The following is a 15,216-nucleotide window of genomic DNA, read 5'->3' as shown; positions in this document are numbered from 1 at the left end:
ATGCCTATGGCCATGCCCCCTTTTCAGCTGTGTGCATTAGAATTTATGCACATTACGCCTAGAAAGTTGTGCACATAAATTCTAATTAAAGCCAATTAGTGCCATTGATTGTTAAATACCAATTATCAGCGCTGATTGGCTTGTTAACCGATTAAGTTGGCAGTGTATAGTACGCACAACTTAAGGTGTCATTTATAGATTTGGAGGAAATTATGTGCATTAAAATGTTTTAACAAGCATACAGAAACAACTTTCAATATGTGAAACACACTGAAAAAAACCCCAAATTAGGAAAATTTTAGAAAAATCCAAAAATGAGCCAAATGCACATCCCTAAAAAAATCTCTTTCTAATGTTAACAAAAATTCAACATAGGGAGAAGCTGTTTTTTCTAGTTACCCGTTGTGTCTTTTATTCTAACTTCTGTTTTGCCCTAAATATACTCTGAAACTGAAAGTAAAGTTTAGTAGGGCAAAAGGCAAGAACTCTTATGCTCAATAAAACCAACTAAAATGCTCATACAGTGACTAGGGAGCTCTTTCTGTTTTATAGATTTAAAAAAGAGCCATTATAACAACCTCCCAAGGAGGTACTATAGGAAAATGAATCAATCCTTTAATCTGCTCTGTTTGGTACAACTCTTCTCTAGGGGCATCTGACTCTAGTAGGGGCCTAAACATTTAAAATGTATTCTAAGTCAGCTGCAGGTAGCTTAGTTTGCAGATAGGAAATGATTTCCAAACTCTTCAAGTGTGGAAATGTAGCCTATATGTTTATTTCAACTTTTAAAGTAGAAACTGCTGCAGTTCCTGTACCATTACACAATCCACTTACCCCCAAATTCTATAAAAGGTGCAAAAAATTGCATGCACAAATTTGGGTGTGTGCCCAATTTGCATGTGCAATTTATTTGAACAAGCAAATTAGAGTCAATAATTGGCTTATTAACAAGCAATTTTTGGCACAAATTAGATTTAATTAGAACATACAGATGCACATTTAGGAGTTGAATCTACAGTGGGTCTGTTGTTAGTGAAATCTCACACCAAAGAAGCTAAGTATCTTTTTTTCAATATAATTAAAAAATACAGGACCAATGACAGTTTGATGCTACTTTAAAGAGCTTATCTGCTCAAGAAGAGAAGCACATGACACTGATGATCCATATAAAAACTTAGTTACTGCATATTGCACATTGAATGTGGAAATTGTTTGCTTCTAAAGTTAGGCACGATTCCCAGGCATAAGTGCTATTCTATAAATTGCACCTAACTTTAAGCATGGTGTATAGAATAGCATTTTTTTTACACTGATTTTTTTGGGCGTCATATATAGAACTCATGCTTTAATGAATATGTCTTAAAGGTTAATTAAAGTTATTACTCTTGATTTAGTATTACTTAAAAAGGTGCAGTGCCATTTAAAAAACAAGTCATGGATGTTGGCATATAGGTGTTTTAGGAAAATCCCTGGATTGTATATAGCGTGACTTAAGTTGCGCACACAAATCTGTTCGTATTCTAGATTTGCATGCTACAAATCATGGTCAGGTATACACAAAAAGTAGCACATATGAGTTTATCTTATTGGGCAGACTGGATGGACCGTGCAGGTCTTTTTCTGCCGTCATCTACTATGTTACTATGTCACTATGTAATTAGCTAACAAGTCAATCAGTACTGATAATTGCCAATTAACAAGCAATTATTGACACTGACATTAAATTAGAATTTACACGGACAACTCTCTAAGCGTATCCTGTAAAGTGATGCACATAAATTTTAAGGTGCATGGCCGTGGGCGTGGAATGGGTGGGTTGTGAGCATTTCTAAAATCTATGTGCATTGTTATAGAATACACCTGGTCTGTGCCTAATTTAAGCGTCGGCATTTACACCAAGTTTTCTTTGTGTAACTACCCACGACTAAATATAGTCATGTGGATGGGCATTTAGTACATTTTAAAATCCGTGCCCAAATTTAGGCATATTCTATAAAGTATGCCAATTGTTTTAGCACCTATTTTTTAGGTGTGGTATATAGGATCTAGTCCAAAATATCCACAAAATAGCTAAGAAAGGGGAAGTACTACTGATAGGTGATTTTAAAATGCCAGATATCGATTGGGGTGTCCTTGCTGCACAGTCATCTAGAAGCAAAGACATCTTGGATTCTCTACAGGAAGAATTGTTTCAGTATTGGGTAATAGTGGCTGTACCACATGAACTTTATCTTACCACAACATCACTTAGTATTTGTTTGCACCGGAGTCTGCAAAGGCCTCTCCGGTACTATGTAATCCACATTGAGCCTACAAATAGGTGGGAAAATGTGGGATACAAATGTAACAAATAAATAAACACAGGATGGAGCTATCCTAGACCTGGTGCTCACAAACATGGGCAATGTTTCTGATGTTACGGTGGGAGATCATTTGGCATCTAATGATCACCGAATGGTGTGGTTCAATATTAAGACAAAGGAGGAGAGGGCTTATTCGAGATTGAAGGTCCTAGATCTCAAAAGAACTAATTTTGCCGAGATGGGGGAATTTCTTAGGAAAGAGTTATCTGGATGGCAACAGCAGAAGGAAGTAGAACAGCAGGGGCAAAACAGAAAGGAGCTATTTTAAATGACAAACCTTTATGTTAGAGAATTACATAAAAAAGGAAAAGAAGACTGCTCTGGTTCTCGAACGTAGTAGCTGAAGAGGTAAGGCAAAGGTTAGCCTTCATATGTTACAAGACGACTCAGAAAGAGGAAGACAGGCAGAAATACCTAGAAAGGCTATGAGAAGCTGGAAAAGTTGTCAGGAATGCGAAGAGGCAAATGGAAGAAAAGATAGCTGATACGGTAAAAATGGGTGACAAGATAATTTCACTGGTGGGCCACTAGGCATCACCCCCACCTGCCCTGGTGGCCTAGTGCCCCACCAATCCCTGGTGGCCTAGTTCCCCCATCCCCTTGTTCCTTTGTAGCACTCCCTCTTCCTGTGAGCACCGCCTTCAAAATGGCATGCTCTGCCCTGCCCAGTGCATCCCTGGATGCAAAGGGCAGGGCACACCATTTTGAAGGTGACGCTCACAGGAGAAGGGAGTGCTGCTCCCTCCTCCTGCTTCACAAAGGTACATGGGGCTAGCAGGGCAGGTGGGGGTGTTGCCCTCTGGCCCACTAGGGAAACTTTTGCATGGGGGGGGGGACTGGATGTCTGGGGGGGAGGGGGGGTCTGGAAGTCCAGGCTTTATTTTTTTGACAACCTGGACTGTCAAACAACTTATGTGGGAGGAAGTGGCCAGGCACAATCCTCTCGCAGAAGTACCCCAATGATCAGAGCTAATAGCGTGCCTAAATTTGCATGCCACTAGCTCTGATCATTGGGGCTTTATTTCCCTGTGCTTTTCTGGTGCTAACTTTACAGTGCTGTTTGCAAAAGTGTAGGGTCTTTTGTCACCTGCCCCTGATTTCAATCAGGCACATCTTGATGTCAAGCCCAGTGCTTTAACCACTAAGCTACTTCATTTCACTGTGAAGCGCTAAATGTTTTGCAGTGCTAAACATTTTGCACCCCAAAATGTTTAGCACTGCCCTGGGAAGCAAAAAGGTGTGAGTGAAATATAAATGAATAAGCATTTTGCACCACAGAGCAAGGAAAAACATTTAGCAGCTGGCTTTTTATTTTTACCCATTATTTAATCAGCACTGCACAGAAAAAGTACAAGGTACATACACCATTAACAAATGCAATATAATGGACATCAAATCACAAAACGCAATTGAAATAAAAAGAATGCTATATCACCCAAATCTTCTATAAACAACTCTGGCTCACATTTGAATACTAAGATAAAGAAGCTGCTGGCTTGGAAAAATGGCAGGCATAGACATTTTGCAGCCTAAAATGTTTAAAGCTGCCAGCAATTTCAGAAACTTGGATGTACCAAATAGCAATGTTTACAGCCCTCCCACCTAGCTGTTTTTATGAGGCACATTTAAATGTCATGTTGGCCATTTTACAATCTCTGGCAGAAGCTGCATTGGAAGGATTGTACGGCTTCAAAGCTACAGTTCTTGTCCACAAGGAAAACCTCGCCTGAGAGGAGATCGACATGTGGTGGTGATGTTGTGGCAGGGCAAAGGATCAGTGTCTTTCTTCACCTCACAAAAGACATGGGGTGGGATCTGCCATGGTGATGGAGGATTGTTCCAGTGCCTCAAGGGGCTGTGGGCAAAGTGATGAACATGCTGAGAACTAGACAGGATCACAGAAGGGACCTGCTGCACCCCATAAGGGGGAGGAAGGGGATAGGTGAAGGGAAAGAGGTATTTAGTATGGTATTGGAAGGTGGGGGAGGTAGCAGGTGTGGAGACAGAGGGGTTTCAAATGACAGCCCTGGGTGGACAGAAACTGCAATCAGGCTCACAGACAGTCTCAGCTCTCTCACAATCAGCACCAATGCAAACAATCACAGGGACATGCTACAGTGACACTTGTTCAGAATTTAAAGGTGGCCTAAGTCCCGATGTTCATCTGGAATTGGATGTACAGTCAGCATGCTATCCAGAATTGATTGGGGATAGATGTTGCTGACAACACCCCCCATGACTCTATCCCATACTGAACCCAACACGCCTAAATTTTGAGAAGTTTAAAGCACAAATAGAGCTTGTAAAATGGCACTCCACAATTTGGCCACAGAACACTGTTGAGCATCTTTTGGCGCAACTTACTTGGTTGTTTACTATGTTAATTAGCCCATGTGTGGGCTAGCTACTTTAGACAAACTTTTTGGCTTTTTTGACCCCTGACACAGGCGCTGTGTGCTGAAACACAGCCCTTATCAGGACATAGAATTAAAGGACTATTCAGTTTTTGAAAGCTCCTAGTGATTTTTGCTTTGGTTTGTCTGCTATAAACAAAATACATAGGGGTCAATATTCAGAACAGCCATCCCCACCTTCACTGAACCAAAAAGTGTCACTGAAAATCCAATGTAACCACCATAGCACTCACCAGATAGCTCCAGGGCAGTCCAGGAACAGATCAGGGAGGAGCTGGGAGGTAAGCGGACACCTACAGTATTCAGTATCAGTGCTTGTATAGCTAACCAGGCATACAGAACAGCAGAAAAGACAATCTTAACTTTGTCCAGTTACCTATGCGGGCACAGCACTGAATATTGGCCGTACCTACTGAAGACCTAGATATTCAGTACGGATGCTCGGGTAGGGTCCAGCACTGAATATCTGGCTCTAAATTAGCCTGTGGAAGTCAGCATTTAAATATTGACTGGATAATCTTTACAAGGGAGTTAGTTAAAAAATGATTGACTACATCACTAGGAGGAGTATTTTCAAAGCACTTACAAAGTTCCATAGGGTACTAATGGGTTCATTATCATAAGTACATAAGTATTGCCATATTGGGACAGACTGAAGTTCAATCAAACCCAGCATTCTGTTTCCAGCAGTGGCCAATCCATGTCACTAGCACCTGGTATTATCCCAAAACAGTACAATCCATTTTATGCTGCTTATCCCAGAAATAAGCAGTGGATTTTCCCCAAGTCCATTTTAATAACGGTCTATGGACTTTTCCTTTTGGGAGCCATCCAAACCATTTTTAAACCCCGCTAAACTAACTGCTTTTACAGCATTCTCTGGCAACGAATTCCAGAGTTTAATGACACGTTGAGTGAAGAAATATTTTCTCAGATTCATTTTAAATTTACTACTTTGTAGCTTCATTGTGTGCTCCTAGTCCTAGTATTTTTGGAAAGTGTAAACAAGCGAATGAGAAAAATGTCTAAAAAGTAGCATAAAGCAGCATTTGGACGTTTTCCACAAAAAATGTCCAAATTAGTATTTTTGAAACCTATTTTTAGATGTTTTTCTATGAAGTCCATTAGAAGTGTGTTTGAATCACAAGGGGCGTGTTGGGGGCAACTCAAAGACGAGATTAGGGTGTGCCTAACACTTGCATGTTTTACAACCATAATGGAACAAAACAAAAACATCCAGGACTAAAACCAAGAAGCTTTGGTCTAGACCTGTTTTCAGAATGAATAAGGCACAAAACGATGCCCTAAATGACCAGATGACCACTGGAGGTAATCAGAGGTGACCTCTCAATACCCCCTAGTGGTCCCTCCCACCCTTCAAAAAAAGTGAATAAAAAAATGACTTACCAGCCTCTATGACAGCCTCAGATGTTAAGGACAAGTCTATTAGAGTAGCGTGCAGGTCCCTGGAGTAGTGTAGTGGTTGGTGCAGTGCACTGTAGAGTGGGGTACTCAGGCCCCTACCTCCCTCTACTGTCACACTTGTGGAAGAAACTGTGACCCCTCCCAAAGTCACCAAAACCCTACTGTTCCCACATATAGGTGCCCCCTTCACCCATAAGGGCTACTGTAGTGGTGTACACTGGGGGATAGTGGGTTTTAGGTGGGTTTTGGAGGACTCAGGGGACAAGATAAGGGAGCAAAGATGAGATGTGTACCTGTGAGCATTTTTATGAAGTGCAGTGCCCTCCAGGGTGCCTCATTGCTCTCCTGCATGTACAAAACGTCCAAAATTGGACTTAGAAGTCATATCGAAAATGCTCCTCCACATTACTTTGTAAGTCTAAGAGCTTTGAAAAGAATTGAAGCGGTGCAAAGAAAAGCTACGAGAATGGTATGAGATTTGCATTACAAGACGTATGAGGAGAGACTTGCTGACCTGAACATGTATACCCTGGAGGAAAGGAGAAACAGGGATGATATGATACAGACGTTCAAATATTTGAAAGGTATTAATCTGCAAATGAACCTTTTCCGGAGATGGGAAGGCGGTAGAACTAGAGGACATGAAATGAGATTGAAGGGGGGCAGACTCAAGAAAAATGTCAGGAAGTATTTTTTCATGGAGAGAGTGGTGGATACTTGGAATGCCCTCCCATGGGAGGTGGTGGAGATGAAAACGGTAACTGAATTCAAACATGCATGGGATAAACATAAAGGAATCCTGTTAAGAAGGAATGGATTCTCAGAAGCTTAACCGAGATTGGGTGGCAGAGCTGGTGGTGGGAGGCGGGGCTGGTGGTTGGGAGGCGGGGCTAGTGCTGGGCAAGACTTCTAAGGTCTGTGCCCTGAAAATGGCAGATACAAATCAAGGTAAGGTATACACAAAAAGTAGCACATATGAGTTTATCTTGTTGGGCAGACTGGATGGACCGTGCAGGTCTTTTTCTGCTGTCATCTACTATGTTACCATGTTACTACCTCTATGGTTTATAACATTTAGCTTACCTACTTTCAATAATAATTCAATGCAAATTGCGTATAGATATGCCCCTGTCTCTAATGGTCTCACAATCTAATTTAGTACCTGAGGCAATGAAGGGTTAAGTGATTTTTTCCATGGCCACAAGGACCATCAGTAGGATCTGAACCCCTGCTTCTTTGGTCCTTTACTGCAACCACTAAACTACTCTTCCAGTTCTTTAATTAGCTATTTCAAATACAGTGTAATCTTGATTATCCAACCTTCACTAATCCAACCATCAGACATATCCTACATACCCCCCACCCCAGTGACATCATCACATTTATTTCTATTAAAAAATTTGTTTTAGAACAATTTTTGAAAATCAGGAATTCTATGCCTATGTTTATGCATTGTTTGAGGGGTTTATGCAGTGTTTTCCATAGTATCTGACAACAGGTCGGTCCCGTTTACACTGTATTGTAAATGCTAGCCAGACCCTCATGAAAAGCTGACCATAGATCTTTTTTCTGTCCATTCTAACCAATGATCAGAATGGAAAAACAATACTCAGTTAAAAACAGGTCTAGCACACATGCCTTTTCATTTATTTTTGTTTAATCTGGGTGACAGGAACGAACATGTATCATAGCCAGAAGTCAGTAAGCCTTTGACATCCACTGTGCAATGTAATACTTACGTTAGTCTGTTACGAAGTAAGACAATCCTTTAAAAGTTTGAGAAATGAAGAAAATTAGCAGCATGGACATGTACCGTATTAACATGTTTAATTTTTGTGAGTATTATGAAAGAGTCACATACAGTGGGGGAAATAAGTATTTGATCCCTTGCTGATTTTGTAAGTTTGCCCACTGACAAAGACATGAGCAGCCCATAATTGAAGGGTAGGTTATTGGTAACAGTGAGAGATAGCACATCACAAATTAAATCCGGAAAATCACATTGTGGAAAGTATATGAATTTATTTGCATTCTGCAGAGGGAAATAAGTATTTGATCCCCCACCAACCAGTAAGAGATCTGGCCCCTACAGACCAGGTAGATGCTCCAAATCAACTCGTTACCTGCATGACAGACAGCTGTCGGCAATGGTCACCTGTATGAAAGACACCTGTCCACAGACTCAGTGAATCAGTCAGACTCTAACCTCTACAAAATGGCCAAGAGCAAGGAGCTGTCTAAGGATGTCAGGGACAAGATCATACACCTGCACAAGGCTGGAATGGGCTACAAAACCATCAGTAAGACGCTGGGCGAGAAGGAGACAACTGTTGGTGCCATAGTAAGAAAATGGAAGAAGTACAAAATGACTGTCAATCGACAAAGATCTGGGGCTCCACGCAAAATCTCACCTCGTGGGGTATCCTTGATCATGAGGAAGGTTAGAAATCAGCCTACAACTACAAGGGGGGAACTTGTCAATGATCTCAAGGCAGCTGGGACCACTGTCACCACGAAAACCATTGGTAACACATTACGACATAACGGATTGCAATCCTGCAGTGCCCGCAAGGTCCCCCTGCTCCGGAAGGCACATGTGACGGCCCGTCTGAAGTTTGCCAGTGAACACCTGGATGATGCCGAGAGTGATTGGGAGAAGGTGCTGTGGTCAGATGAGACAAAAATTGAGCTCTTTGGCATGAACTCAACTCGCCGTGTTTGGAGGAAGAGAAATGCTGCCTATGACCCAAAGAACACCGTCCCCACTGTCAAGCATGGAGGTGGAAATGTTATGTTTTGGGGGTGTTTCTCTGCTAAGGGCACAGGACTACTTCACCGCATCAATGGGAGAATGGATGGGGCCATGTACCGTACAATTCTGAGTGACAACCTCCTTCCCTCCGCCAGGGCCTTAAAAATGGGTCGTGGCTGGGTCTTCCATCACGACAATGACCCAAAACATACAGCCAAGGCAACAAAGGAGTGGCTCAGGAAGAAGCACATTAGGGTCATGGAGTGGCCTAGCCAGTCACCAGACCTTAATCCCATTGAAAACTTATGGAGGGAGCTGAAGCTGCGAGTTGCCAAGCGACAGCCCAGAACTCTTAATGATTTAGAGATGATCTGCAAAGAGGAGTGGACCAAAATTCCTCCTGACATGTGTGCAAACCTCATCATCAACTACAGAAGACGTCTGACCGCTGTGCTTGCCAACAAGGGTTTTGCCACCAAGTATTAGGTCTTGTTTGCCAGAGGGATTAAATACTTATTTCCCTCTGCAGAATGCAAATAAATTCATATACTTTCCACAATGTGATTTTCCGGATTTAATTTGTGATGTGCTATCTCTCACTGTTACCAATAACCTACCCTTCAATTATGGGCTGCTCATGTCTTTGTCAGTGGGCAAACTTACAAAATCAGCAAGGGATCAAATACTTATTTCCCCCACTGTAAATATTCAGATGAAGGTTTATATAGCTAGCCTGATAATTTATTTTTGACATTTCTGTTCTCTAATATATAGGCAAAGCAAGAGCTTCTGGAAACTAAAATACCAACTAACAATCAGTGGATTACATCAGAAGTGAGCTTGCCAACAAGTTTAAATGGATTCCAGGTACAGAGTAAAGGAAAGTCAAGTACTTACACCTCCAAAAAATGCATAACTCTAGTTTTATTGCTACAGCAATGCTTATACATTTTAATCAAAATGTCACATTTTCTGGCCTATTTCTACATCTTTAATTATTAATATCCCTTTTTAGCTAAAACGTTGTAATTGATCAGCAACTGGACAAATTATAGGGACCCTTTTACTAAATTGTGCTAAGCCTTTACCCCCAAATTCTATAAAGTTGTGTGCCCAACTTTATGCTTTGGGGGTCCTTTTAATAAGGTGCATTAATGGATTTAATGTGTGCTAACAAATAGCATGTGCTAAATGCTAAGAAAATCTATTTTCCCCCACATTCTATATAGCGTAACTTAAGTTGCATGCGAAAATCCAGTCATATTCTGGATCTGCATGTGCAACTTAATTAGTTAATAAGTCACAGTGCCAGTAATTTCCAATTAACAAGCAATTATTGACACTAATTGGCATTAATTAGAATTTACACGCACAACTGTCTAAGTGTATTCTGTAAAGTGATGGTGTAAATTCTAAGTTGCATAGTTGAAAAGTGGGCATGGGTGAGCACTCGGTAAATTCTATAAACTACATGGAAATTTAGGTATATTTTATAAACTATGCCTAAATTTAGGTGTACTGTATAGAATATGCTTATGTGTGTTCCCCCGGATTCTATATAGTGTGCCTAGAGATCCGTGCCCGAATGCAGGTATATTGTATAACAAGGTATGTAACGTAATTGGCTTAGCAAGCCAATCAACATTGATAACAGCGCTTAACAAGTAATAATGAGCACTAATTGGCAATAATTAGAATTTACGCGCACAACTCACTAAACCTAGTCTGTAATAAACTGCCCCTAAATTCTAATGCACTCAGTTCAAAAGGAGCGTGGCTATGGGTGGGGAAATGGGCATTTTGTGGACATTCCCTAATTTACAAGCATTGTTATAGAATATGGTGCAGTGTGTGTAAATCTACATGTGGGGACTTACACTACACTTTAATTGGTGTAAATGGAGGCGCATAGTTTTAGGCACTAGGATATCAACTAAGAGTATTCTATATACTGCGCCTAAATCTAGGCGCCGCTTACAGAATACACTTAGCTGGAAATGTTTACCGCATGGATTTTTAAGGCAACTTATATAGAATCTGGCCCATTTTGTTTGAACGCCGCTTTTTAGGTGTGATATATATAAAATCTAGTCCTTTATACCTAAGGGCTTAAAATTTAGCACGTGCTAATTGTAAGTGCACCAAATCTGTTATTGCACCTTAGTAAAAGGATCTCTTAGTGCAAAGTTGCATACGCAAGTTATAGAATACGGTCTGTTACACACATAAATTAATTTAAAAGCAAGAAGCTAATTGGTAATAATGAGCAATAATAGGCCATAAATGGAATCAGGCAGGTGGCAAGCAGGCGTGGATTCTACCTTTCAGTTAACTCACAGTAACGTACCACACATTGTTAATGCAGTAACTAGCAATGCATTCACATTGTCTGCAATGCAGTTAAAGCATAGCAAGTATTTTGTCTCCATGCTAACTGTAAAAGAAGATGCTGAGCATGCCCCTATCAGTTATTATAGGTAATGTGTGTTAAGTTTTGCAACTAATGGCCCCTTTTACTAAAATGCAGTAAGTTTTTGCACATATGCATTTAATAACAGTAAAAAGTAATGTGAACTAAGTGCAAGGGCTGTGCAGTACTTGAATGTACACCACTTTCATCATTTTGAGCTTGCAGGCAGTATATAAGAAATAAAAACAAATAAAGACAGTATGGTTATTGTTGGGGGTATGCCCAGTATGTCCCCTGACAGTTAACTCCCCACATAAAGTTAGGACAGCTTTACTTCTGTTCTTACTTTATTTGGTTGCTCAGCCAGTTAGCAGACTGAAACTTGTTGCTACCTGACTGAGCTTTCACTCCACCCTAACTCTGCCATGGACAACCCCAAAACTAGCCAGTTTCGGCATGGTTGGTTAGAGGGGATATACAGCGGCATGGTCCAATTAAGTGCTGTCGAATATCCCAGATAGCTCCGCATCATTGATTTAAAGAACCAGGAGCCTTTCCTTGCCATTTAAATTGCTTTGAATATGTACCCCTCAGTTAACAATATATTGAATGAATATTCTAAACTGTGTCCTAAATATTATTTTTATTGCATAGAAGCAATATCTTCTTAGGGTCAATATTCATAGCAATTTAACCAGGTAGGAGAAGTTCTTACCTGGTTAAATTGCTCTGTCTATGCTTGGAGCAAATATGCCCATGTAACCCCTCGCCCAACATTTGCAAGACAGTGCCAGGTACTTCATTAAATATTGATGGTACCTGGATAACTTCTGTAATCTGCAGAGATGCTGGAAATTCAGTGCTGGTATCTGGATGGGTCTGGCACTGATTATCAAGGATCAAATCAGACTGCGGTGGTCAGCACTTTAAAATATGCTGACCACCATGAGCTGAATATCGAAATCCTAAATCTGTACTTCCCATTAGGAGTGTGCAGACCGAAAATGCTCATTTTGTTTAGATTTCCATGTTGATGGGAATTTTTTTTTTGTTTGTTTCATTTGGAGTTTTTAATTCTGATTTGGGGAAATGTCATTAATAGTGCACGTTGTTGCTCAATTGTGCAGTAGAACACAATGGCGGGGCTGGTGGTTGGGAGGCGGGGATAGTGCTGGGCAGACTTATACGGTCTGTGCCAAAGCCGGTGGTTGGGAAGCGGGGCTGGTGGTTGGGAGGCGGGGATAGTACTGGGCAGACTTATACGGTCTGTGCCCTGAAGAGCACAGGTACAAATCAAAGTAGGGTATACACAAAAAGTAGCACATATGAGTTATCTTGTTGGGCAGACTGGATGGACCATGCAGGTCTTTTTCTGCCGTCATCTACTATGTTACTATCCAGCTTATAATCAAAAGTAATCACCGGCTATTTCCCGACACAAATGGGGATATGGCCGGCGATTTTGCAAAAGCGGTGAAAAGCGTATAATCGAAAGCTACATTTGTGATAGCTTCGCCGCTTACCCTTCGCCTCGGAGGCGAAAGTTCAAAGGGGCGTGTTGGCGGCGAAGCGAAGGCGGGACATGGGCAGGCTTGGGCATGGCTACAAGATGGCCGGCTTTCACAGATAATGGAAAAATAAAACCCGGCGATCAGCAGTATTTCGCCGGGTTTACTTGGTCCTTTTATTTTCACGACCAAGCCTCAAAAAGGTGCCCCAACTGACCAGATGACCACCGGAGGGAATGGGGGATGACCTCCCCTTACTCCCCCAGTGGTCGCCAACCCCCTCCCACACTAAAATTATTAAAATACAAACCTTTTTTGCCAGCCTGTATGCCAGCCTCAAATGTCATACCCATCACCCTGACAGTAGTATGCAGGTCCCTGGAACAGTTGTTGTTGGTTGCCGTGGACTGCAGAAAGGCAGAGCCAGGCCCATCCCCCCCCTACCTGTTCCACTTGTGGTGGGTAATGTTGAGCCCTCCCAAACCCCCCAAAACCCACTGTACCCACATGTAGGTGCCCCCCTTCAGCCCTTAGGGCTAGGGTAATGGTGCACACTTGTGGGCAGTGGGTTTTGGGGGGGATTTGGGGGACTCAGCACACAAGGGAAGGGTGCTATGCACCTGGAAGCTAATTTGGTTGTTTATAAAAGATGTTTGAAGTGCCCCCTAGGGTGCCCGGTTGGTGTCCTGGCATGTGAGGGGGACCATTGCACTACAAATGCTGGCTCCTCCCACGGCCAAATGCCTTGGATTTTGCCGGTTTTGAGATCACCTGCAGTTTTTTCCATTATCGCGGAAAAACAAAACTGGCGATCTCAAACCCGGCGAAATCTAGGCATTTCGCCGGCCCACACCGTATTATTGAAAAAAAAGATGGCCTGCCATCTTTTTTGATAATACGGTACTGGCCAGCTGTTGCGCCGCCGCCAAAATAGATCGCCGGCAACCTATTTTGCTGGCGACGTTTGATTATTCCCCACCACGTTACTATGTAACACCCACTGATTAATAGGAGATGGGATTTCATATACCGCCTTTCTGTGGTTACAATCAAAGTGGTTTACATATTTGATCCAGGTACTTATTTTGTACCTGGGGCAATGGAGGGTTAAGTGATTTGCCCCAAGTCACAAGGAGCTGCAGTGAGAATTGAACCCAGCTCCCCAGGTCATGGCACTAACCATTTAATAATAGGACACACTATAGAGCAATAGAGTGCACTACTAATGACACAGGAAAAAAAAACCTGAAACAATGGATTTTTCCCTGTCATTTTGGCTTAAAGGCGATATGATATAGCATGGCAAATGTTGACATTTCCTATGTCGTTACAAACAAATGCACATCCCTACTTTCCTTTCCTTTCCAATCTAATTTTTGAAGGAAAAGAAATCATGTAAAGAGAGCTGAAAGTGACGTAAATGAAAAACGGGTATTACGTTATCTTGGTTTATTTGTAATCTGCAATAGTAAGTTTCAACGGTAAGAACAAAAATACATTTTTTGTTAGTTCAATATATTAAAACTATCCATTTTTACAGCTGATTTTTGAAGGAACTATCCAAAAGCAAACAGGCTCTATCTCATTGGATAACTTCCGGTTCCTTGACTGTGGAATAACAAATTCTTCAGCACCGTGCTCTCCAGAGGAATTCACCTGTGCCAGGGGAGTGTGCATTGCCAGTGGATCTGTGTGTGATTATGAACAGGACTGCTGTGATGGTGCTGACGAAGACCCAGAGACTTGTGGTAAGCAAGCACTGCTTTTTCTGTATGTGAAAGTTATGTAGAATATATAAAATCTCCATATCCTTTGTATACCCATGCTGCCATTTTTTGGGGGAGGGGGGGGGAGGATTTCCTATTCTATTTAAACCTACTGCTCACAAAATCACCCTACCATAATGAGATAAAAAGCAAATGGCTAAGAGATCAGGAAAAATATCTTTATTTCTATCTTCACTTCTCTTTGCAGCTCAAATGCTAGGAGTAAAATTTGATAACGTGCTATCTCTGTATCACCATGTTCAGACTATAGTGAAGAAATACTTTAATTTGCTCAGTAAACTTAGGGGCCCTTTTACCAAGCTGTGGGGAAAAGGGTCCAGCGTTAGCAGCAGTGCCATTTTTCCCATGCACCAGAGCCCTTTTTACTGCAACGCGTAAAAAACTCCCAGAAAAAAAAATTGCTATGTGGTAAGAAAACTCGGCGGGGAGCCCTTACCACCACCCACTGAGGTGGTGATAAGAGCTCCCAGGGTAACCAGCCAGCGCGCGGTGATGCCCGATTACCACCATGCAAGCCATTTCCAGGAGTTTTCTTTTTTCCCCCAGAAATGGTATGT

General features: G+C 41.7%; 1 protein-coding gene across 1 annotated transcript in view; it reads left to right on the top strand.

Moving 5' to 3' along the window:
• MALRD1 (MAM and LDL receptor class A domain containing 1) overlaps positions 1–15,216 on the top strand; it is a 787,803-nt gene that overhangs the window by 111,072 nt on the left and 661,515 nt on the right. Inside the window, 2 exon segments of the mRNA XM_030202038.1 lie at positions 9,729–9,821; positions 14,413–14,620. Coding sequence (XP_030057898.1) covers positions 9,729–9,821; positions 14,413–14,620 — 301 coding nt within the window.

This window comes from Microcaecilia unicolor, chromosome 1, assembly GCF_901765095.1.
Source record: "Microcaecilia unicolor chromosome 1, aMicUni1.1, whole genome shotgun sequence".
NCBI lineage: Eukaryota > Metazoa > Chordata > Amphibia > Gymnophiona > Siphonopidae > Microcaecilia > Microcaecilia unicolor.
The sequence above is the reverse complement of the archived record's forward strand: the minus strand, read 5'-3'. Positions and strand labels throughout refer to the sequence as shown.